We start from the raw sequence: 25990 nt of genomic DNA, 5'->3' as shown, positions 1-25990 counted from the left end.
TGCACTGGCACCGACCCCGGGAGGGCTCTCAGCCCTCCAACCGACCCTTCCTGCCCCCTGCATGGGAACGGCTCGGCCCTTCCCGCTGCTCTGCCCCACGCTGCACGCGGGAAGCGGTTCCCCAGCAGCCCCAGGGAGCCCAGCCCGTTCCAGCTGGGAGAAATGCCTCTCGCTGCTCTATTTCCAAGCCTGCTGGGAAGACAAACTCATCTTGCTGCGGGGGCAAAGGCAGCACTGGGGGCTGGTATTTGCTGCCAGCACGCGCTGCAGCCACGCTCTAAAAGCTGAGAAAGTTTGCAGCTCAACCTCAGCCTCGTGGCGTTAACTCGTGCTCTGCTTTTGGCCATGGTTTCAACGCCTGAGAGCGACCTGCAGAGCTGTCCCTGCGCTGTCTCACCTTCCTCGGTAGCAGTGAGGCCACGGGCAGCCCATGGGAGTGCATCCCCATCACACACCCCCACGGTTTGGGCCATGCCAACTGCACTGCCATACAGCACTGCTTGCCCCAGTTCTAGAAGTGCTTCTGGAGGGTTCTTTCAGCCTATGAGCTGGGAAGAACAGAGGAAGGTGGGGCAGCATAGAAGCAGAAGCATAGAGCAGCCAGCATCACCCAGGGTGCAGCAGTGACCAAGGGCTGGAGGGAGGCCCCCCCCCTGCTCTTTGAACTGCTCCAGGTGGACAGAGTCTGCACTCGGTTATTTACGGGAATCAATGTACCAGGAAAGCGCACTGAAATGAAACATCTTGTTTTCAAGAGCGTCCTGGGAGCCAGGCAGAATGAGCAGCCATTAATCAAAGCCCGGCACGTAATCAGCACACATGTAACGCAGAGTCGCCCACGTCCCCGAGCCAGCCCCAGCCAGCACACTGCAGAGGAGAAGAGGTCCTTCAAAGCCCTCTGCACACAGACACCAGGAGCTGGGTTCATTCACAAAGCTCCATCGCTTGGCTCGGCCAGGTCTGGCTGTCAGAAATGTTTAAATATGGAAAAAAATAAACAGTTGCAACACGTTTTTTCGGAGGGATCTGTCCGAGGCCCTTTGTGATGTAATGGGAAACGTTGCGTTTGTGCTACCAGCTGGAAAATAAACAGAGCTGCGAGGGTTAAAAGGAACTGAACTTTCCACGACCCCTATCTGCAAAAGAAGAAAATAATAAGAGGAATGATCCACTGCCCCACAGCCCTGATAGTTTATCCTCCGGCCCGGGCTGCAGAGACAAGCACCGGATGTGATAGGGCTGCTCTGGGCCACCTCCAAGGCGAGCTCTGCCCATGGGAGATGCGCAGGGCTTGGGAGGCTGAGCCCTCCCCCAGTGCCCTGCTGGCAGCCAGGCTGGGCTGCATGCACCCAGTCACATCGCAGGGCTGGGGCACAGAGCAGGGGCTGCAGCGATGCACAGGCTGCTCCCAGGTGCGTGGGGCAAGGATGGAGAAGAAAGGAATGCATCACGCGGGGGCCATCTCCCTCCTCAAGGTTCACTGCTTGTCCTGTGAGCTGACGCTGTCAGCATCCTGCAGTCCCCCAGCCCCTGGACCCTATACAAGCATTCCCCGTCACTTTATCCCCTTCATCTTCAGCTCCCTACGGCTTCACGGGGCCTGGCCACATCTGTCATTTGTGCTGGACGTGTTAGGTTTCCACCCTGGGTTTCCTTCAATGCAACCACAGTTCTGCTGTGGCGGGCAGTGAGCTCCCGCTACAACACAACCCCGAGCAGCCCTACAGCAGCCAGCACACACCACATTTCTGCACCTCTGACCGTTTGCTGCCTCTCCCTTTGGTTCGCTTCCCCTCCGCAGGGCAGCACCACCCCCTGAGGAGGGGTCCCAGCGGTTCCCCTGCTCTCGTTGGCCAAAGCCCTCTCCCTGCTGTCCCTTCCCAACACGCTGAGGCCACGGCTGAATGCTTTCTGACTCCAAGCCCAGCCCTGCAGATCCCAAAGCTTTTAAGCGAGGAAGCGAGGAGGGGGTGAGCGCGAGGTCTTCCTTCAGAACGGGGGGTTCATTCACTTCCCCACAGACGCGTTTCCATTTGCTTATTCCACCAGGATGAGGGGGGGGGAAAAAAAAGGAAAAAGGAAAAAAAAAAAAAAGAAAAAAAAAGAAGAAAAAAAAAAGAGTTAATTTCTTTTTTATTGCCTCAGGATTCCAGGTTTAATGTAGCTGTCAGTGCGAGCGCAGCCCAGCTGCATGCCGACGGGACGCGGCCCGGCCATGCACAAGTGCAGGCTGAGATGCGTGGCCAGGGCTCCAATGAGGACAGCCCCCACTTAGGACGATGCCCGTAGGGCCGTGGGGGCACGTGGAGATGCACACCGAGGCCCAGAGCCCAAAGTGGGGCCCTCACACCCACCACCATCTTGGCCGGGGGAGCGGGTTGCCTGGTGATTAATATCAAGTACAATGACCCCATGTTACAAGCCTGCGGGGGCCTGTGGAGGTGGCCATTTCCTGTGTAATACCAGCTTGTTTAAACACTAACAGTCAAACTCCACAGCTGCAGAACAAACCCGGAAAGAGAGGAGCAAAAGAAGCCCTGCATTGTGTTCCCGAGGCCCGCGCTGCCGTGCAGATGGCAAACGGTGTGGGCTGGGGGATGAGGGGCCGTGCGCCCGCTGCCAGGAGCCTCCCAGCACCACACACAGCCCACGTCCTGCTCCCAGCTTCCCTCCTTCCCACCCTGCCTCGCCGGGCTCAAGGCAAGGAAGAAAAAGGGAGGTGAGATGGGAGCTCTGCCCCAAGCTCGCCCTGCTCAGCGGAGACAACCCTGGGGTCAGAGAGGGACACTCTTTCAATCGCTCTGCCCTTGGCATCACTGCTTTTTCCCTGCTCTGCCCTACACGTGGTCCCTCTGGTCACCCAAGTGCCACCATACTCCTCCCTGAGGTGTGTGGCTGCTCCCAGCCCCTGCACTGACACACAGCCTATCTCTTTGGCTTCTGCTCCACCCAGCTCTACCTTCACTCTCAGCCAGCTTTACGCTAACGAGACTCCTCCGAATCCTCACTTTGATGTCTTGATAGGGAAATTCTGGTGGACAGCATTACTATCAAGGCTGAAATCTGCAAAAGGGATTTTCCGTTTAGTCTCCAGTAAACTCTTGACACCCCTGCCCAAGACAGCGTCCATCCCTCCCAGTGGGGGCTGCCATCTCAGTGACGCTTCTCTGCAAGTCCAACGTGATGAGAGAGATCTGGCAGATCTCTCTGGGAAGGTAAGCTCCAGAATGTGCTCAGAGCTTTTGGATTCAATTTAATACTTGGTTTAAATTAACCATTTTTAAATGCTTGCAGACAGCCTCTGCAAACTGAGAGGCCCTTCACTGCAGCATGGAAGGAGAACAGATTCTCCAGGGTCAGCCCAGTGGCAAACAAGTCTGTGCAGCCATTGGCTTCCCTATCAATTCTTGCATTGCTTTAAGCAATGGATACACTACAGCAATAAAACAGAGCACAGAGAAGTTTCTTCGCCTAACTCAGCTCTTCAGCCATACACCCCAAAAGGAGACACATTCACCCCAACAGCAGCAGCTCCCTGGAGGCTCACCTTCCATTCACGTCTGCCTTAGGAAATGTCTTGCTCCCCTAGGCTTTGCTGTCACCCCATCTCTGCCAGGCTCTCCTGAGGACAGCCCGTCTGAGAGATGCTACCAGCCGAGGGCTATGGCACACACTGCTCCAACACCTCCTGTTCCAACCTCAGCGCAATGTTTGCCATGAGTCACATGTGTTTTAAGACACTGAAGTGAGAGCTGTGAGCAGCTAGAAGACTTGGAAACATCTCCAGTCATGTAGTCTGGTCCGGAGCAACCATCCCTGAGGCAGAGATGTCCACAGTTGGGTTCAGCTCCCATCCTGGAAAACCCAAAGAAAAGAAGAGCCATGCAAAACTTGCTGAGTCCCTCGTCTCCCAGAGAGGTAGAGGGAAAGAACAGCCCTGCCTCTCAAATAAACTCAAGATCTCAATTTTGGTCTTTTAAAAACAACTCTCAACACATCCTTTGAGTCACACCTGGGTGTGATCACTTGGGTTCACGTGACAGAGCAAGGAGAGCTTTTGGGGAAAGATTTTCCCTCTTGGCTGCCGGTGCCCAGCTTGGGAGGAGATGCCTGCCCAGAGCCAGCTCCATCCCCACATCCCTGCCAGGACACAGACCCACAGATGGAGCCTTCCAAAATTCCCTTCCTGCCCTGCGAAGCCCACGTGGCTCTGCGCTACATGCAGCGCTCACCCCTCGCACCTTTCCCTTCGTCTGTCCAACAGGGAAAGCAGAGAGCAAAGGAATTTCGTGTTTTTTTTTATTGTATGGACTCAAATCCAGCAGTGTGATAAATGCATCCGAGCTACAATTAGGAAGATATATAGCATCAGAATGCGAAGGTCTGGGCAGCGTGGTGAAACGCGGGCTCTCCAGAGCCCCAGCTATGTTTCCCATTATGTAACCCTGGTCATGGGCAGACAGCCAGACTCCAAATGAAAAAGAGACTCTGGCTTGGCACCGTTTCTATTTTCCTATCCTCATTCGGGGTCAGCGCAGTGTCATACAGCTGCAGAGAAAGCTCCGGGGATTAAACCTGGGAAAGACTCCAAGACCAGGACCTGGGTTCAAGTACCAGCTGAAAGCAATAAACCAACTGCCACAGCTGGGCTGAGTTTAGACGTTCTCAAAGTCCCCCAGCTCTCTCACTTACTAAGACCCAGCAATCACGAACATGGCGAACGCAGCACGAGTGGAGGCCTCGGGATGTAGAGCCCCAGCAGCCCAGGCCCTCAGCTCTGGTGGAGGCTTGACAAGCTGCCCTGCTGGCCCTGAGCCCAGGCCATCATTCTGGCAGCAGTGCTGGCCCCGGATGAGCTGCACTTTGATGCAAGTTCTGAGCCAGGCCTTTTGCTCCTGGTGGGCTGCCAGGTGGGTATGGGGCCTGTTTTTTTCCAGAAACGTTTGCACATTCGTGGCATCCTTGCAGGGTGCTGCTGTGCTTTAGGGGGTTTTTTGTTGTCCCCTTCCTGAGTCGTGGCATCAGGGTGCTGGGAGGCGGTCTCAGTACGTCCCCAAAGCTTCTCCATTGGCACTGCTGAAGGACAGAGCCTGCTAAGGGGACCTGGTGGCACGTCCCTCTGCCGGAAGGCACAGAGCACACATGCAACAGCCCAGCAGGCCCCTGCTCAGAGTTCTGCAACTTGGCATCTGTGCATGCTCCTTTCATGCTCTCCCTGCTTCTGAGCTCACCCTGCCCACAAACCTTGGCTTCCTCCAGCGCGCCTGCTGCTCTGACCCATGTTTTACTTCTGAGCTCCTTTGAAGCTGTTCCTATCCAAACCCCCAGACTTGGTGACTCTACCTGGTTACTGAGCAGCCCCAGGCGAGGCAGCATGCTTCTGTCAATAGAGAGCTGAAACTCTAAACGAGTGCTTCCCTCTTCCTTTCCTACCTCTGGGGAAAACGTTGCAAGTCCCAGGTCATGCCCAAGAGCAGAGCTGGTTCCCTGCAGCTCTGGGGGTGCTCAGCTTCTCCCGGACCACCAACACTTGGGTACACAAAGCTGTGGGCTGAGAAAGCAGCTAATCCCCTTGCCACAGGCAGGGCTGGGGGACCAAAGAGGAGGAGGGAGCCCTCAGGAAGGCTGCCCATACCCTAATGGAGACTCAGAGACGGGACGAGGAAGGTCGCTCAGCCACCTCCATGCCAGATGGGCAAGCAGCACGACAAAGACCCTCTCTCCGTTGGGCAACCCAAGACCTGACGGAGCAGAGCCCATCGCCTTGCTGGGCAACCGGGAGCCTGCACCTGCTCCAGTACCCCAGGGGGACGCAGCAGACCTGCGCCCACACCACAGCCCTCACCCACAGCAGGGGAGGCAGCTCATCCCTGGAAGGCGCCAAGCGCCGGCTGCGTGAGCCCGATCAGAAATTCCATCTCGAGGCTGCCCGTCGCCAAGGGCTCGGCGGCTCTCTGCGCAGTGGAAGGGGGGATTGGTGCAAACAGGCGCACGTGACAGATCCCAGTTTGAGTTCCTGCCCAAAGATGGGCAGCGGTTCACATGAGCAGGCAACGGTCCCACACCGAGCAGCCGACAAACAGAAAACAGACTCCATCTCCACAAAATGAGGCCCAGAACTTCCTGTGTGAGATTTCCATTTCCTCAGCCAAATGAAAAAGAACTGGAGTAGAGGCAATAAACTAGGAGAGCAGGACTGGACCTGACGCACGGAGCGGGGACCCATTAATGGTTAAGCCACTTTGCTGGATTACTCTTAATGCGCCTTCCCATCACCCTGGGTTCTGGCTCCTTTGGATTAACAATAAGACGTGATTTCAGGCTCTGGATCCGGAGTACCGGAGGCAGATGGAAAATCCTGCGGGAAAGCAGCTACGGAGCATGCTCAGACACTGCTTCGCATACTCCATACTTGGCCCTTTTACTTGATTTTCTGTCCAAAAATATGCAAATTGCCTAGTCCGCATTATGGACTAATGGGCTGGAATCGGCCAGTTTAGAAAATTAACCCTTTTTTGTGATGCGGGGGTAGAGGCAAGCTGTGCTTGAAGCTGAAGGGAGGCAACTTCTGGAGCTCCGGGAACAGGCAAGCGGCTCCAGGCCAGCCCAGCCTGACCAAGGTTTGCCTGTTTCAGATAAAAACAGGCAGTAAAATGCTCATGCTGCAAATGGACTTACCTCCTTCCAGAGAAGAAGGCTCTGTCTTTGAGCTGGTTGGGCTTGAAGGAGGTGTATCCCAATAAAGCAGACACAAACCCTAAGCACAAGGTAAAAATCCAGCTCACGGCTCATCTCCTAATAGCCAGAAGCAAAGAGGCACATGCCAGAACCTTCAGAGCCCCTTCACACCCCCAGTGTCCAAAGCTGGACACCTGTCACTGTGACACTGAAGGTGATGAGTCCCCACCGAGTGTCCCCTGCACGCAGAGTGCCACATCCAGGAACAAGTGTGAGCGAGGGGGAAAGGCGGCACGACGAGCCCGAGTAGGGAGGAGGAACTACAAGACAGAGCAGAAGATGCACGTACTGTTTGGGGAGCTCGAGAGAAGTTGGTGGTGGATTCCAGGTGTCTGGGTGGCCAAGCATCCAGTCTGACCAGACCTTCACACTGGGGAGCAGCTCCTTCAGGTCCTGGGGCAAGGCAGAGACCTTGATGTCATCCTCCTCATCCTCCTGCTCCTCCTCTTGTGGCTGAACTACAAAGACAAGAGGAGCTCATTGAGCCAGGCTCATGCAGCCCCTCCGTCTCAGGCAGGGACAAGGAACGCACAACACAGACCCCAGCATCCCAGCTTTGAAGGTGCAAGAGCAAAGGCAGAGCTCTTTTTCCTACATGGAGTGGCTCACGGAGTAAGCCAGGATGGGTCCGATCCATCTATGAGGACAACAACTGCCAGCATCACAGAGGCAGGGTCCTGAGGTCCCTGGGACTTGGGATTTCCCAATATCTGGCAGAAAGCATGCTCTGCATCCATCCATTTCTTCCAAATATTTTTAGCAGTTTTATAGTACACCTCATGCCAAGTGATGCAGAGCCTGGGATGCTGGAGAAGAAACCCAGGACCCCAGCAGAGAGGAAGGGGTGCACAAAAAAGCAAAGAATGAGGTCTCAGCCTCCCCCTCCATGCTGCCCCAGGGGTGGGAGCACAGAGTCCTGCTGGTCAGCCCTTACCTTGCATGCATTCTCTCAGCAGATTGGTGCATCTCCTCACCAGGAGTGCAAACATGGACAGCCCCAGGGCCGTGGCCTGTTCCTGGATGACAGAGCGGCAGTCCTCAGAGATGCACTCTGTGAGAAAGAAAGAGATTTTAGTGAGGAGCAGCCAGATGATCCCTCTTTACTTCACCTACACAGCCTCCTTCTGTGCATCCCATGTAGCAGGGAATGGGCGATTCCTCACACCTGCCTTGGGTCCACTTGCTGCACATATGGGGAGAAGCAGGTGGCTATGGGAGCAGGGTGAGGCTGCAGCCACGCTGTCCTCGTCACACCCAAAAACACCCCTCGTGCTGAGCCAGTGCTCGGGGCTTTCAGCACGGAAGCTGCTGCTTGGAGCTGATGCCTTCCCCTGAAGGAGGAGGGCATGTTTAAGTGCTAAAAGGGTAATTAGCTGCATGTTTGATCTCTGTCCCTGCTGGAGTTTTAACCTCAGCAGCTGAGGAGGGGGCTCCTCCCATTTAGTTCAGCCGTCACACAACAGCTTGTCAAGAGAGCTTAATTGAAGCTGTTACTCAAGTAGATGCCACACGACCACAGCTCTTCCAAACAGAGCCGGCTCCGAGTGACAGCAAATCCCCTCGGCACATCTACACCCAGCCAGAAACCACTTCTGAGGCTGCAGTGAGCAGCGGGACGCTGGCTGCAGGGAGCTGCCTGGAGCCGGGCGTGGGTTGCATTTAGCACAGCCTGCGGCACCGTGGGCATGGCACCACGGGCTGCCCATGCTGGGGCAAAAGAAGATGCTGAGCCTCACAGGCAGCCCCTGGCCCCAAATCCCCTCTGCCCCTGTTCCCCTCCATTGGCCTCCGGTTGCCCAACGAGGGTGCTCTGCTCCTCGTGCTGGTGCCGCCGAGCGATGGTAGGAAGCGCCTGCCTGCAGGGTTGTCAGCTTTGGGAGGAAACATAAAACTAAAGATGTGACCACTCCGGGACAGTAAATCTCTTTCATGAAGCCTTTCCCACAATTAAGAGTGTTAGTCCCAGTGCTCTGGCCACAGTCCAGTTCAAGAAATTACAGTCGTCTTCACCACGCTCCCTCCTCCCGTCACTCTGTTTCAATGCTGGACTCCTTGCTTCCCATCCTACACAGGCACAGACTGAGGCCACTCCACTGTCACCTGAGTGCTGCTGTGTCCCCAGGGCACAGTATGCTGAGTGGTAGCACCCCAGGACTGTGCAGGCACCCCAAAGTGCTTTCCCTATGGTTCCAGCTCATCCCATGATCAAATAAAACGAAACCCTGCAGCCCATACTGACCAGTGCCAAAATGCCTTCAGGTGCTGCTGCTGACACCTGATCAGCTGCAGGTGTCACCCCGCATCCTCCCCTAAAGCCTCAAATGAGGCTGTTAGCCTCACCACTGCACTGTGGGCACCAGCAGCCCTCAGACCCCATTTTCCACTTGACTTGAACCACTGGATCTGCAGTTTCCATACCTCTCTCAGCCCAAATTCTTCTGGAATATTTTAGCCAAAACTGCTGGGCTACTTGTGAGAACGAGGCTAGGAAATAAGGCAGTGGCTTACCCTTTTTAGAAAAAAAACAACCCTTACAACCTTTTCCTAGAGCTAATCTAGCAACTGCAAATCCTGGAAAGGGGATCTGAGGTTTTGCTGCAGAATAACCTTTTTAGCAGAGAGTTTTCCTGACCTACTAGAAATCTGTCCATGCGTGGCCAAGCTATAAACATCTCAAATACAGCAGTTTTTCCATATTCAATAGGAATTCATTTCAGCAGCTAAAACCTTCTAAGATTTCAGCTCCCTGAGCATGCTCCATCTTCCACCCTGACACCTAACCTGCATTACGCTCAGCAGGCCAAACTGTTTCGATCCAATGCACGGGGACCTCCAAAGCCACGTCCTTGTCCTGCCCACTGCTGCTGGTTGTGAGGGCGGACCCTGCTGAGAGCCCGAGAGCACAAGGAGGGAGATGGGATGGGGTAGGATGGGATGGGATGGGAATAGGAGCTGATGAGCATCAGATTGCAAACACAGACTGCAACAAGGAACCACAACCGGGCTGGTGGTTCTGAAGATCACAAAAGCACTCTGAGCTGCAGAGCTGCAGAAAAGCCCTCCTGCTCCTCCGCATGTAGGACAGAGGTTTCTTTCTCCAGCACGAAGAGCAGGGGCAGTTTCCTTTGCAGCTCCATCTGCAAGCACCTACCTGGCTCCCGGATGCAACCCGTGCATGAGCTGCCAGCTTTGTTCTGACTCAGGATCCGACTCAGGCTTTCTGCAGTCATAAATCTACCTGCTCTGCAGGGGAAGGGTGCGGGGAGAGCAAGGAGAGAGACGGAGAGCGCGGGGACTTTTGTAAAGGGGAGAAATCTGTGTTTCTCTGAGAACATTATATTCATGGAAAACATAAACCAACTGTCGTCAAAGTCGTCTGAGCTCAGGAAATGGAGCGGCCGGGAGAAGGCTGCCATGTGGCCGGATGTTATGTATTTCTAATTAGTGCTATACATCTTTCAGCAGCGAGTGTCCTTTTGCTGGGAAACACAACGCGCTGCCCTTGTTATTGTAACTGTCAGAGAGTGCTTAAACAGATAATCTCCAGGAAAAGTGATAAACACATCCCCTCTCCCACTAGGGTGTGCAAAACAGCAATGCCAAAGCTCTCTTAGGGCAACAAGACCAGGCACAGGAAATGGGAATGGGAAAAGAGCGGCGGTGTAGGGGATGGCCGTGGCTGGGGAAGGGGAGCTGCTGGAGGAAGCTGCTCACAGCCGCTCCAGTGCCATGTGCAGGAGGAAATCCTGCAAGAGCCACGTGGCCTCAGCTGCTGGAAGCGAGGGGCAAGGAGCTGCAGCAGCTCCCAGGCAGCACACAGCGTGTCTGTGCTCCTGCCTCCATCCCAGCTAGCACACAGCATGAGGAGTGGTGAACCCTGCATGGCTAAAACACACGCTGCCACCAGGCGTTAGCAGAGGCTCAAAGGAGAGCAGGTCACTTTGATTCAAGGAACTGGAGTGCTCCAGCCAGGGGTCAGAAGGGCTCTAGCAAGACGCTTTCCATGTTGGCCTCCCCATCCTTATTACCCTGAGCTTTGCTCTGGGCTGGGAAGCCTGGAGTGGTGCCGGCACAGGGACAGGGCTTTGCTCCGTGGGAGCAATAGCTGAACCCATCTTCCATGGCGGTGCTCTAAAGGACCGTAAGCAAAGGCAATTGAGCAAACAGCTCTCCAGGCACAGCCCTGAAGATGATACAGGCTGTGGGTGAGCCCTGCCTAAGGCTCGCTGGTGGATGTGTCAGCAGCTCAGCACAGACAGCTGACTCACCAGCCAGCTGCTGCCCTGCGGGGAAGGAGAGAGCCTGGTGACCACCGTGCTGACACCACCTGAAGGCGATCTGGTTGCTCTCTTATCACTCGGCCCCAGGCCCCACGAGTGTGAGTGTTTTCCCCGTGAGTCACTCTGCCAGACACACTGCTGGCAGCCCACCGGGATGGGGCCGGCTGCAGGAAGTGGGCAAGGACAGCAGCACTGCCGGGAATGGGACAGAACCCAGCAGAGCGGGGATGCTCAGGGCTGCGGGGCATTTCCCTGCCACCCCCTCGAAGAGGAGCAGTGAGTCATGGGCACTCCCAGATCTGGCTGGGAACAGCGAGTCACACACGCACTCATCTGCCCTCAAAGGAGCCTGGGAACCCACTCACACCCGTGGCTGATGCCCTGCAAAGAGCACCGGGCAGCTTTCCTGGAAGGATGCTCCCTGACCTCACATTTACAGGCAGCAGTGAGGACACGCAGCCCCGCAGCCAAGCAGACACCACCACCTGCATGCAGAGGGCTGAAGCCCTCCCAGAGCCACTTCACATCAGCCCATCTCCCTGCAGCAAGCTGTCCTACGGAGAGGCAGAAAGCCACACAAGGGTCTCAGCCAGAGGACCCAGACCTGCTGCACGCACTCCCAGAGCTGCCCAGGAGCCCACAGCTCCTTCTGCTCTGCACTGAAACCCCATCTTGTCCGAGGGAGGGAGGTGAGGAATGCTGGGGGCCTGGGGAGGATGGAGCAGCTCTCCCTGTGGAAGCCATTAGATATTCAACACTTCATTTGTTTCCAGCCATTCTGGACTGCAGCGCTGGGCTCGAGGACGGGAGGCTCTTCTCTGACGTAACCAGGAAGCAGCTGCAAAATTAAGGAATCCCTCATGACATCATAAAAAGGGTCGATGGTTTACAGGGGAAGGTATAAAAATTAATGACATATTCCCACCCCAAGCAACAAGCCTGCCCGAGAGCCACAGAGGAAGCCACGCTCTCCCAGCACCCCGGGGCTGCTGCTTGCTGCCAGCCCACTCCGATCTATAGGGATGGCTGATGAATGCATTGAGTGTGCCCCCCAGGTCCCCCAGCTCTGCAGCCCTACAAACCGACCTGTCCTGCAAGAGGAGCCCAGGGAGCAGCACACTGTTCCACAGCTGCACGACTCAGGCTAGGGCACAAAGAATGACACTAGCCTCGGGGACAAGCTCAGAGCCATTTCCACTTGAAAAGGGAAAAGGATAGTGGTTTAAAATTAACTGCAGCCTTTTCCAGGAAATATCAGTGGAAAGAAGCAGCCATTTTTAGAAATGTTATTCTCAGAAATTTCCTGAAAAGACCCATCAGTCAAAACACAGATTGAAGCCATTTCCACTTGCACTGAGCAGCACTTCAGAGCTCAATGTGCTTGGGGTGCTGACCCGAGCGGCGGGGCCAGGACCTTGGGTTGCACCCTGCAGCCCGGTGAGGCTGCAGAGTCACTTCTGGATGTGCACCATCCTGTGCAGGGTCAGAAACAGCCCAAATGTGCACGGCTCCTGAACAGCTCCTAAGAAAGTGTGTTAATCCAGGTTGGCATGGCAGTATGGCTCCAGACCAGCCCGGCACCAGCTGCATATCGTGCTGCAGGATGCAGGAACACAATGGGGCTGAAGTGGTTCGAAGGGCAACAGGGTGCAAGACACGAGCAGGGCTGTTCACAGAGTACATCTGAACGAACGGGGGCACACGGTGAGGGTTACACCAAAAGGAGAACAAACATGGACATCAGAAGCATAAAAAGGAACGAGGCGCACTTCAGTGAGGCAGGATACAGACACACACAACAGGACGATGCAGCCTGATAGACAAAACCCCTTAGTCTGCACAATCTTTCATCCTTCCTGACCAAACACAGATAGAGCCACAGCCTCACCCACATGGGCAGCAAGGGCAGCGTGCATCCTCGTGCTCAGAGAGCGGGCAGCCAGGCAGCACCACAAAGCACTGCACGCATCCCAGCCCGGCTGTCACTGTGTCAGATGTTATTTACAGTGGGAGGAGGTGTGAACAGGGCTTCCCCAGAGGTTTACTCCAGGCCGGAGTGAAGTTGTAGCAGGACAATCGCTGTGCTGGAGCAGGCAGCCTGCAACGTGCCTCTGCTGGTGCGAGCGTTCTGTGCCTGGAGGGAAAGTTAATGAGAGAAAGAGCCTGCAGACAGGAGCGCTGGGAGAGAGCTGCCTTTGATGGGGCAGGAACAGCAAAGTGAGGAGCTTCCGTTTCAACACATTCACTCATTTGCTGCTGCTCTTCTTTTTACAGCTTCCTGAGGGACCCAAGCTCCGCTAGGTCAGTTTGCAAAGCAAACGCCAGAACGCAAAGCCAAGTCTGTGGCCCCTGCTTTCCTCTACCAGGCAGCAAAGCCCAGACCCAAAATGCCTCCTCACCCCCTGCAGCATCCCCTCCGGGTGGTGCCAGCCCCATGCTGTACCCTCCCAGCACTCAGACACTCCTGTGACAAGGGCACAGCCCAGACACAGTGCCTACACTGAGGCTTACCTAACACTTTCCATTATAAGCCCCTGGTTTTAGTTCCTAACAACTTTGCCAAACTTTAACCATTTAGGCTGAGATCCCTCATGCCAAAAGCTTTCTTCGAGCTAAATTTATTGGGAAAATTTCATCGAAAAAACTTCATCCATTTGCCAGAATGAGGTTAGGGAAAATATATTGTTCTTCTCAAGTTCAAAATTCTTCGACCATTGCAGTGAAATCCCCAGCACCTTCACACTTTGGAGCAGGACCCACCAGCTTGGCAGGGGCTGGCCGAGGGGTCTGGGAGAGCTTCTGCCACCCCAACCCATCCCTACAGAAAATAAATGTCCAGCGGACACAACGTTGAGCATTCAGAGGTCAGCAATACCAGATTTAGAGCAGGCATGGAAGTTCAAGCCAAGCTCATCACGTTTGGACACTGCATGGTTGCCCTACTGGCATAACACCTTATCCGCCCTCGCGCTGGCTTCGCCAGTCGGCACAGAAATGAATGGCTGCCAGAGACCCTCCTGAAGAACCCTTGTCAGGTGCTGAAACATGAACACGGTGAGGCTGAGGACTGTAAAAGCACTGTGTTTGGGGGATGGAGATGGCTCAGTGCTACACAGGAGACCCCGGTTCTGTCTCTGCCTTGGTCACACACTCCCCAGTGCACCCAGAAGTCACTGGCCCACACTCACGTCACATCAGTATTTGCACATCCCTAACAGCTCAGAAGCGACACAGAGGGGATCAGATTTGCAGATGTTGGGCAACTGCAGCTACAACCACGGCTAATGAGAGCCCTGCACTGAAGATGAATGAAACCCGTGGAAGACAACGCATTCAGGACACCTCCATCTCCTGCATTTCAAGGTGAGCACTCAAAATCTAGATAATTCATGATTCGTTATCGATATATATATCCCTACACTACAGATACCAGCAGAAGGCATGAACCAAAACAGAAGCAAGTTTTTGCCATCCCGTTGTTTGGACCTGCGGACGGCGAAAGCAACCAACGAGTTCTCTGCAGAAATGCCACGGGAAGGGAGAGGAGTTTTACACAAGTGATGGCACAACAGCAAAACAGAGCCCAGGGTCTTCTGGCCACATCATCATCTGCTCTGCCAGAGAGCCCCTGTCTGCATCACAGCACACCTCTGGCGAGTGAGGAGCTGCAGAGCACTCTGAGGTTTGCAGTGGTACGCACACGGACACGGCCAGCTTCACCCATCCAAGCACCGGCGGTGAATGGGGGCTGTGTGCTCCTCCTGTGGAAATTTGGAACAAGCTCAGTGCCACGCATAGGAAGGTTCTCAGGTGTCGGGTGAGCAATTCCCTGCTGGCAGGGCTGAAACCGCAGGCACAAACCCACAGCACACAGGGAACCGATTCCAGGAAGTCTAACATCCGAGCCCCGATATTAGAAAATATGATCTCAGTGCTCCAACGGCTCACACGGAGCCGGACCTCGGGTCCCAAACACCACGGCCCCCCGAACACCTGGATTAACCACCACCATTAACCTCCTCACCACCAACAAGCACGAGGCACGCACTGCCTCCGGGCCAAAATCCTCTTTTCTCCTGCGATCTGAGCCAGGGTTGGCACGACTCACGGATGCCGTGGTTACACCACTCCCATGTGCAGGGAGAAGAGCCCCGACCCGCCGTGCTCAGCTCACGACAGCCCTTCAGCATCCCAGCTCCAGCACTGCGACGTTCCCTGCACAGATTCAAAAACCTGCTGCAGTTCCAAAGCGGGCTTTGGTTTCACTGTGACCAGCAGCTCAGAGACTCACAGTTACTATACAGTCGAATAAAATATTTTTTCATAAATTTAACGCCAGCATGTCTGTGTTTGGAAACTTTGAAAATCCATGTTGTATGGTTTACTGCACTGGAAAAGGTGCCAACAGAGTTTCAAAGGAAGGGAAGTGTATAACTGTTTCCTTTCAAATGCATTTTCCAATGGGATCCATTGAGGGAAAAGGCTGGAACTAACTAAAACATTATTAAAAACTGTTATGAAAAGAGACAGAGAGATGGAAAAAGATAGACAAAAAGTCCAATACACAGCCGAGAGGGAGGGAAGGAGACAGGCAGCAAGAAAGGGGATACGGGCAGCAAGACACTTTGGGTGGGGAAAAAGGGGCGAGACGGGGAGTTTTATCTGGCAGCCCCGCTCGTGGTTTCATATTGTTGCAGATCGATTGATCGGGATTTCAAGTGCTGCTGGCCCGGTGGCACGAGGAGAACCACAGAGCTGGCTGCGAGCGCGGCGCCTGCGAACTGCTGACCTTCAGTTTTCAAACCAAAAATATTCTTTGGGAAACGGTTCCACCGGGTTCCAGCCCAGGCTGCCAAGCGCAAACAAGCACTACTAACCTGAAGCAACACCCAGGACTAGTAACCTGAAGCAGCTCCCGGGTGTGATTCACACGGCGTTAACCCGGCGTGACAGCCGTGTGTGCAGGGCTCAGCTCAGCCACATGCACTGAGTGGAGAAGGCACTGATTGCTCGCATTGCTGCTGCAGTGGACGCACGGGTGCTCCTCTGCTGGCTGCATTCCGACCTCTCTAACAAAGCCTGCAAACGGCGAGATGCTCGGGGCCATGCAGCACAGCCACAGCTCGACTCCTGCTTCTGCTGCCCTGCGAGTGAAGGGGTTGGAAAAGCACTTTTTGTAGCGTTACCTCCGTGCCCCCTGACTTTGGGAAGGGTCCAGGGCCCCGCTGCTCTGCTGGGCTTCAAAGAGCCAGGCCGGGGTGGGCAGCGCCTGCCGAGCCGCGGGGCTGCGGTTCTTCGGGGTGTAGCAACCGTGGGCTGTAGCACACATGTCGAGGGATGAGGGGAAAAAAATAAACAGACAGACAAAAGAATGAGGATGCTCTGCCAATTCCAATTGTGCAGCTTTTATTTTAAATACTTATCAAGCTGAGAAAGAGCAGAGTTCTTGGAAAATAAGGTTTCCTTTCTTCCAATGCCAGTGTCAAACACCCTCCAGGACGGGTACGGCACAGGCGCAGCCGCCATCCGTCCCACCCGCCCTGGCAGGGATCGGGGCTAACAGCCCTGCTGCTTCTGGTAAAGAGATTGCTCCTATTTTTTTTATTAATCTCCAATCTGGCTGGGTTCAAATTATGGCCAATTACCCACCAACACTTCTCGCTAATAAAATAAAATTTTACGGGCCCTAATTACTGCTTTCGCTGAACTGCTCGACGGGAAGTGGCGCGCTGCAGACGTGCGGGGCGGTGAGGGAATGCTCAGCCCTGTGTGCCAGCAGATGGCACGAGAGGTTCCCAGTGCCAGGTGTCCCCAAGCTCACTGACACGTATCCCCAAAGCAGGATGCCTGCTGCATGCAGTGCCGAGCCAACCCTAAGGCCACCTCTATCAGAGCGGTGAATACATTCCACTTTAGAAACGATATCTGAAAGCCCCGTGCAGTTGCTTGCCTTCACAGCAGGGTCCTCCCACCCACGGGACAGAAGGAAGGCAGCCCCCCAAGCCCCGCTCCCACCTCACCTCTCCGTCACCCATACACTTAATTGAAAGAGACGGGTGCACAAGCCAAAATGTATAAATCCCTGCGAAAATATCCCAGCTCCCAGCCCTGAGCGCTTCCATCCTGGTGCTACAGCACAAACAGGAGCCCCACAGGTGCCTGCAGCCCTCGCACATCGCGCTGGACCGTCTCCGCAGCGCCGGCCTGATGGAGAGCCTCAAAGCAGCGCTGCCACGCAGGTATCCCGGCTCAGCTGGGGGAACGCGGCTCTGCCGCAGTGATTAATTTCTCTTTCTTAAGCAGGATTACTTTAATTTTCAAGGCCTAATGGAGTCCAGCTGCGACAGGGAGGGAACGCTGCAGCGGTACAAAGACGGACCCTTCCACGCTGGTGCAAACTCAACGCGCACACACACACAAAGACCTATAAAAAGGATGCACTGCGGCGGGATATTTTTAGTCTTGACAATACGGCACTAAAAATACGACTTTGCTAATACATCACTACAGAAATATTCCCAGTGTCCATTCAGGAACGGTTTAAAACATTTATTTTTGTTTCCTTTCGCGATGGTCAGAGAGGAGGGAGAAAATAGAAACTCATTGATAAGAGGAAACGAGAGAGACATGAAAAATTGAAAACTACCTAAAAGCTCATGGAGAGGTTTATTTTATTAGTTCTTAATAAATATCTTGCAGATTTCCTCAGGAAATACACCAGATCACATGTAAAATAGTTTGGTACTGATGTCAACTGTGTCAGCATATGAAATCTATTAGGGTGAAGCCACAGCAGGGTGATCAGCGTGCTGAAAAACTGCACGGCACCGAGGCGGGGGGGCGGGGGGAATCTCACGGCCCTTCCAAATTCTTCGAGAGGTAAAAAAGTCAGCCAAGACGCAGAGAGAGAGAGAGAGAGAGAGAGCGAGCAAAAAGAAAGAGAAAAAAAAAAAGAAAGAAAAAAAGATCCCACATCCTGCTTCGCTCTGCCAGCAATGTGAAGTGCCCAGAGATTAATTCTATGTCTGGCCTGGAAATGTGACTTTAAAGCATGGAGGGAGGAGGAGGAGGAGGAGGAGAGAAGGCCAAGCAACGGGGCCTGGCACTGTGCCACCGACCCCCCTCCCCAACGCCGCGTTTCAACGTAGACAGCAGCAAACCCCAGCAGACGGCAGCTCCAAGCGCTGCCAGGGCCTCGCACCAGCTGCAGCGCGTCTCAGCCCCGCGCAGATGGGCCTGAGAGCATCACTTCCTCCTCTTCTGCCTGCCTGCCTGCCTGCTGGCCTCGCGAGGCACAGCACATGTGGCCGAGCCGCTCCCCAAGGCGGGCTGGGGGCCCCGCTGGCTGTGCTGTGCAGGGCCGGGTCAGAGCTTGGCTCCCCGGGCTCTGTCAGGATGGGTTTGTGCTGTTCCCAAAGTGAGCTTGGCAGCTGGAGCCTCTCCTCTCTGGGATGCTATCTGGAGAGCAGGCGATGCTTGCGCAAGCTGCCCTTCTCTGAGCATCGGGAGCTCAGGGGTTGGAGATGCGGAGGGGAATGGGAGAAGGGAGCCCACGGGCAGGGCTGCCCCACTGGGTACCTGGTATGGTAGGGGATAATGGGGTTGCCAAATGGGTCTATGGGGCACGTGGGCTGGCTTGTGACTGCTGCCCACGTGGGATGCAATGATGCAAATCCATTCCATCCGTGGGATGGTCACTGTGCCCCCTGCGTGCTGCCCATGGTCACGCTGAGCACAGCCACTGCAAGGCACAGCAACCAGTGCCTTCAGCTCACTGGAATGCAAATCTTCCATGCTGGGGTTCAACGGCCCTACTGTGTCCTGGCTGCAATACCAGGCACTTCCACAGAAAGGTGAGTGCTGAAAGCCAAATGGAACCAGTTCTCATTTTTCCACTGCAAAGCCCATTGGATAACAGGGGCAGAGCCTAATGTGCGGGTCCATACAGCCAAGGGCACACACTAACCATGGAAAACCAAAGGTCTCCATAGACAAACCTGCACGGGGGCCACCTCCTACCCTCAGACACACATATAAGTAAAAACGCACCCCCAGTCATGCTGCTGTTATGGATTGAGCATTGGGAAAGGACGAGTTCCCTCATGCCCCCAAGGGCTGCTCACTCCCTGCAGAAGCTTGTCCAGTGCTGGACACTTGAATTGTGCCACGAGCAGAGGGAAGCAGGGCCAGCCCTGGCCCTGAAAGAAGGGAGCTCGGCAGTGGGCAGCCCTGGGGCAGGAGCCGAAGCTCGGCAGGTTGGCACAGTGCAGCTGAGCCCACACGGGGAGCGGGCACGGGGCGGGCAGCCCGCCTTGCTGCACCTGGCACGCTTTAAAACAACCCCGCAAGCTCAATCAAGAGTTTTACAACTTCACAAAGCACCATAATTAGCCTAATTATGCAATGTTCTCTCGGAGAATTAAATAGAAAGGCAGTAATTGACTCGGTGTTGCTTAGAAGCGCGAGGAAATCAAAGGCGCAACTCACATTAAAGAGTCAGAAACATCTCTTTAAAAGTGAGAGGATTTCCTGTCACAGTACAAACATCTGAAGCCTCACCCAACCGCTGCACCTGGCAAGACCCCACTCCCCAGCACCCCTCTGTGCCGAGGCACGGCCGCAGCGGGCACCTCCTTCCTCACCACGCAGCAGGAGAGCTGGGGACACCATGTGCCAACGCTCTGCTTCCTGCCCTCCCTTTGCACTCAGCAGAGCTGCTCGTCGCAGTGAGCAGCAGCACATGTGTTCCAGCCCATGGCCTGGTGGCACAGCCACGTGCACACAGCTTGGCGCGTCCCCGGCCCTGCTCCGACTTGCTGCTCGGGCGGCAGAAGCTTGGCTGCAAAGCAGACTCGAGCCTGGGGATTACAAATCATTTCCCTCTCGTTGTTACCCTGAAATGAGATCTCGGTATCGTTTGGTGGAACGGCTTCAAGGGCAGCAGTAAGGATGTGCTCATGTGACAGGCAGAGCGGGCAGGAGCCCCACTGAGCTCATCCAGCACTGCTCAACAGGGACTTTTGCTGCACTCAGGCTGGAGAGTTTGACACAAACACACACACACACACACACACACAGAGCAGTGAGTGCTCTGTCTCACTGGAAACCTTCCCCTTCCCTGCCACAAAGCCCCGCTCCATCTCCTGCCACTGAAGCTGACAGCTACATTTCAGAAACCTGAACTGCAAGTGGAAATCCCCTGCAGCGCGGTGCTTATTGCATCTCCTGCTGGCACTTGGGGCAACGGGAAAAAAAGTCACATGGCTTTCTGGACACACATCTCACTGAGGAGTCTTGCATCAGAGGGCAGAAGCCAGCAGCCAGGAAAATAACTCCAATTACGGTAAATAAATCCCCAAATATGTGACAATCTGCCTTTTAAACAGGAAACAGAGGGGAATAAGCAAAGGAAGACTTTGGTCTAAACATTGCTGCCACCAGCCTCAAGAGCCCAGGAGCGAGGCTCTGAGACACGTCTGCGCCAAATGCATGCTACCTGAACTTTGCTGATGCAAAGTCTCAACTCCGAGACAGCTTCCTTCCCCCGAAGGAAAGGCGCCTGCAGTTCCCATGCCAGCCTCTCCAGGCACTCAGAGAAGCCCAGGAGAGGCAGCTGCCACCTCCGGACACGTGCATGGTCCCCACGGTGCTGTGTGAGCACAGGAAGCAGCAGGCTGACAAGAGCAGTGTAGGTGTCACGCATGCCTGTGCCACGTCAGCCTTGTCCTGCAAACCTGGACGTGGCCACCAGCAGCCGGCGACCTTAATGTACCCAGCAGCTTTGGAGAGCCTCCACAGGAGCACCGCAATGCAGAGGGAGATGGATCCTCTCCTGCTTCAAACTCAAACCTGAAGCAAAGAAGAGCAGCAACGTGGAAGGAGGAGAAGGATGAATTTAAGGATGGCTTCCTTCCATTGAAGTCCTTGGGAAGCATTAAGGCCTGCCAACACCTCGCTAACGCTGCAGCTCTGCAGCAATGGCATGCTGTCACTGCCAGCTGCACGCTGGTGACCCCAGTGCAGACAGTGCAGTGCACACTTGCTGTGATTGCAAGCCAAGTCCCACTGCTGCTCAGCTCCATCCTCCCTGCAGAGAGGGTTTGCATTACAAATACAAGGTCTCAAGGGGAAGTGGAGGGACCTCAAGCTCCAGGGCCGCTGCTGCCAATGGGACAAGAGCTCATGCAATGGGAGAAGCCCTAGGAAAGCCTTCATCTCCCATTTGCCACGTCGTAAGCTGGCACAGATGGCAGAGCTGCCCAGACACTGGGGAAACACACATTTAACCATGCAAGTAGGGAAACAATGAGAAAATGACTCTGCTCTGCTCCCCAGACAGGGGAAGATCAAGTTGCTGCTTCTGCTATCTACAGCCTGAGGTTTATTAAGCTTTGCTTTGTGCCTAATTTTAAAACACCACCAAACCGAAGCAGCCATCCACAGCACTGCTTTATTTTTAAACTCACATGCACTGGACTGCCTTGCAATCAGAACCCAGCCCACTCCAACACGCGAGAGGTGGTCAGAATCTCAGGAGAAGCCATTGAGATGTGAGTGCAGCAGCACAGTGCTGCGTGCTCCCTCCAAGACTTGTTCTGATGCTGCACTCTGCTCTGAGCAAAGCTGGGGTCCAACCGTCGGAAACCAAACCAGCGCTGCGGAGATGGTCAGAGACAGAGCCCAGTTCTGCCACCACCACCCTCCACAGCATCTCGGGGGATATTTTAAGGGTTCATGCTTTAGCTTATGAGGCTGAGCAGCTGCGGTCAGCAAAGCGAAACGCGCTGCAGGCAGAGCAGGGCCGTGCGACGGCAGGACGGCAGCAGAGCAGCTGCTCATGGCCTGAATCCTGGGGGTCCAGAGCCTCTTTGCAGCCAGGCTGGGGCTGAGCATCCACAGCAGGAGGAGGCAGGACAGTCCTGCGCCTGCAAGGAGCTGCAGCTGATCTCCACCAACGTGCGGATCCCCCCCTACCAGGGAGATTTGGGCAAGAAGCTGGTGTAGGTCTTCAAGCATCAAGCAGGACCGTGCAACATCTGAAAACCTTTGCAAGAACTATAATTAGTGAGCACTCAGGCGCAGAAGAATAGTTCTGCATGAACCTGAGCGCTTCTGCAGCAATGGGCTGTGCAGCACTGACCGATCTCGCAGCACGGCAGTGCAGAGGGACACACGCTGCTCTGACCTCGCAGCAGGAGCAGGTTGTGAATCCTCCCGCCTTGCTTCACCAGCATTCAACTCATTCTCTAGCACCGAAAGCCAGACCTCGCTCTGCTCCCAGAGGGAAGCCTGACCCCAGCTGCTTTCACAAATGCTCCCTGCGACCTGCTGTCCAAGCGACAGGTTTCCCTCCCTGCTCACCAGCACGGCCACCCTGCTCTGCCCAAAGCCCCCTCTGGCAGCAGTGCTCAGCCACAGCCTCCCTGCATGCCTCTGCTCCATCAGTCTCAAGGGATGCAACTTCCCCCCCCAACGGCATGTGCTGAGGATGCACATATGGCAGCCCCCCCTCCTTCCACCTAAGCCCGACCTCCTAACAAACTCCACACAGCACAATGCGACAGGCCTGGGAGTGCCAGAAGGCATCCAGGTGCTGCAGCCTGATGCTTCACACCCACAGCCAGGCAAATTTGCTGGGATTTCCGGGAAGTGTCTCTAGGGTGCCCCGTGCTGCACCCCCACTTTGGTGTGCGCTTGTTTGGAATGCGGGCCTGTCGGGGGGAGAGGGGAAGTTATTCTGGTGGTGGCCTATGAATAACATCCAGTGATTTATAGGAAGTATAATCCAATAATACAGTAAAATAAAACAGTGTGTCTGAGATGGGTTTGATTCCAGGAATTATAAAACAAATTATTAAAGAGAGAGAGAAAGAAAAAAGCCTCAGAGAGGCCAGATCGGAGTAAATTGGGCACAGATGGGCTGGGAGGGGGTTTCTCTCTCTCCCCTCACCGAGATGCCCCTGCCGCAAGCACGGCTTCAATTAGTCTTTGCAGAAACCAGAGTTTTATTTCCCCAAATTACAGAATTAAAAAAAAATTAAAATGCTTGGAGTGTTTGTGGTTGGGATAAAGGGATCCAAACTTCTCTGTTAGCTGATGGTGCAGATGGCTACCAAACTGTTAAAAGGGCCACCCCGTGAAGAGGCTGGAGCCCAGGAGAGCCCAAACCCTTGGTAACCACCAACACCCTGCGATTGGTGACAGTGTGGGGCAGCTCCAGCAATGGCACATCCCAGCCACACAGAGCACCATCTCTCTGCTTCCGCCCCATGGCTACACAGCATCTCCATCAGGCTGCCAGCACCTTCGTTCCACCTTTGCCCTGCCATAGGACAGCCAGGGGGTCAGAGGACCAGCCAGCAGCACGTCCCCATCACCAACAGGGAGGTTGGGCTCCCAGGGAGCAGTGTGCTGTCTGGTGCTGAATAGCAGGGGAATGCTTCATGTGGGAATTCTTTGGCTTCCTCTGGCAGAGAAAACAACAGCCCCAATCCATTTCCTGGGGTCTTCCCAGCGCTGCAAGGGCAGCTGCAACCGGCTCCTGCTCCAGGCATAGGGCTGTACTCAGCTCTACCTCCCCAAAATGGTCAGATGGGCACAGGGCCATCTTTGCAAAGACAGATTTCAGAAAGCAGTAGTTGCAGGAGGAAACATTATTGCAAACACTGCAATGCAGGGGCAAAGGAAAATGAGTGAAAAGCAAAAACCAGCAGATAGAAACCACTCTGCACGAGCCACCAGCCTGCCATGCTGTTGAAGGACTTGGGACAAACTGAGCACAACCTGCAGTGAAACTGGAGGAAGAGTAAGGAAATGGCAGGGTGAGTGTCTGGCATCAGTCTGAGGTAGAAAGAGAAGAGGTATTTACTGAAGTGAGTTTGATTAGTAATACTTCCGTATTTTCTCAATACCCAAGTCACAGATTAGAAATTTGTGTTAACTGGCAATGAATTAAAGTATGCAAAATTCTCCAAGTCAAGACTGCCTGCAACACCACCCTACAACTGCTAGTAGAACCCCCCCCAATCCCAGCACCAGGGGCAAGCATAGGCAACGGGGGCAAGCAAGTAAGCCCTCAAGTTTCTTAGGAGCAGCTGCGGCCCCACAGAATGGAAATACATGGAAGGGAGGGAGGGAGCACCTGCCCCGAGAGGTATCTGCCCCCGGACAGTGAGCAGAGGAGGCTCTCAGACAGACCTCCCTCACTGCCCCCAGACACACACATCTCCTGCTGACAGTCAGACAGAGCCGCACCACGGCAAGGACACAGCAGCTCCGATCCCGGATTTGCAGGAGGACTGCAGTAGGAGGGGATCTCTAGAGGTCACTCGTCCAACAGCAGGGTTAGGTGCAGCCCCATGGAGCTCACCCTGCCAAGCCCTGCCTCCCGCAAGCGCTGCTCCCAGCAGGGCTTCCTGGCAGTCGGGATGCACGCAAGGCAGAACTGCTCCCTGCATCCCCTCTGCACCCAACTGCTGCCTATGCAGCTGCAGCCCGGCGAGGTGACTCATGTGCTGGGAAATGGAAACCCGCACCTTCCCAACAGCCCTTTGCCACATGCTCCAGTCTGCCCTCTGCCCACAGCATCCCACACAGCGGGGAAGGAGCCAACACCCTCACTGCTCCGTGCTGGGCAATTGGTAATAACTCAGCCAGCTTTCTTGCTTGCCTTTTAAACTCCAGGTTCTTTGCTTGCTTTTTTTTCCTCCCTTCTCCTTCTGCACCCAACTCTCAGCACTTCTCAGTATCACTGCATCGGCACTGAGCCCAACACGGGCTCTGCCAGCACTCAGCACACGAGCGCTCAGAGACCACCGGAGCATTTGTGCTGACAACAGAATTTGCTTTGCCAACAATATTCTTTGCAATGTTTTAGGGTCACCAGAGCAAGGAGCCCTCGGGGGCACAAAGCATCAGATGGCAGCCACAGTGCCATTCAACCCACAGCACTTCTCCAGCACTGCCACCTGCTCCCTGTACGGTCCACAGGTCCCCAGCAGGAGCAGGTTTGCTTTCTCCAGAGATAAGAGAGCTGGGAGCAGCTGGCAACTACTCGCATGGGAGACAGGAAACTCCAAGAAGACATATTTTGCACAGGAGATAAGAAGTGCTCCCTTTCTGTCACTCACTCACTCACATCCACAGCTCGGCTGCGGATGGAGAAGCACAGTCCAGTGGTCTGAGAGCTGGGATTGCTTCCAGCCTTGCCACGGGGGCTTCTACACAGCCCAGACAGATTTCTTCCTCTTTACCACCCGCTCCTGTCTGAGAGCACAGACACAGCTATTAATATACCTACTGGGGGGCCGCACACAGGCATTGCTCATCATCAGAAAGTACTTTGCAGCTCAGACGTAAACACACTGGTGCTGGTTGGCACCTAGCAGGAAGGAGGGCACGTCCTCGCTAGCAGGGCTGACGGCTCGCAGGGCTTCCCCAAGGGGAGGGATGGTGCCTGTGCAGCACACAGCACGGGGAGCCACGTGGCCCAGCCCACTTGGCCACCAAGCACCGCAACTGACTCACAAGGGAGAAATCACCCAGCAGCAGCACAATGGGGCTCGGCCCTCCTGCTCACATGGTGGCTTTGATTGAGGTCCATCTGTTTTTGGAAGCTAAATTTCAAGTCATCGGTGTGCCACGTGCTGCTTCCCCCAACTAAGGAGTGTGGCCCCCTTCCTGGACCTAAAAACGTAGCCCAGGCTGACCCAGCTGCTGTGCCCACTGGGGCTCCTTGGAAGCACAATTTCAAACCCAGAGGCAAGGATTTTGCTTTGGTAGCATCCCTGCTAAGTAACCCAACAACGACAGTGCCCTCATCTTGGGCAGATGGAGAAGGATGAGTGACATGAGATCCTCCAGGTGCCTTAGCACAGGGTGTAGCCTCCAGCAGCATCTCCCATAGCACGGCTCAGCCACCCACACAGACACAGACAACAACGTTCTGCCCTCAGCCAGGCCCTCCCAGATCC

The 25990-nt window shown here is 54.9% G+C and overlaps 1 protein-coding gene across 3 annotated transcripts in view; it reads right to left on the bottom strand.

Annotated features, from left to right (window-relative positions):
• SMG6 (SMG6 nonsense mediated mRNA decay factor) overlaps nucleotides 1-25990 on the bottom strand; it is a 90552-nt gene that overhangs the window by 37754 nt on the left and 26808 nt on the right. For all 3 annotated transcript variants that reach the window (XM_052689197.1, XM_052689198.1, XM_052689199.1), the window contains exons 11-12: nucleotides 7673-7789; nucleotides 7028-7196 (exon numbers count right to left, since the gene is read on the bottom strand). In XM_052689197.1, coding sequence (XP_052545157.1) covers nucleotides 7028-7196; nucleotides 7673-7789 — 286 coding nt within the window. The remainder of the gene's footprint in view (nucleotides 1-7027; nucleotides 7197-7672; nucleotides 7790-25990) is intronic.

The sequence above is a fragment of the Tympanuchus pallidicinctus genome, unplaced genomic scaffold (assembly GCF_026119805.1).
Source record: "Tympanuchus pallidicinctus isolate F22 unplaced genomic scaffold, pur_lepc_1.0 scaffold24, whole genome shotgun sequence".
Classification (NCBI taxonomy): Eukaryota; Metazoa; Chordata; class Aves; order Galliformes; family Phasianidae; genus Tympanuchus; species Tympanuchus pallidicinctus.
This window is presented reverse-complemented; position numbering and strand designations above follow the sequence as displayed.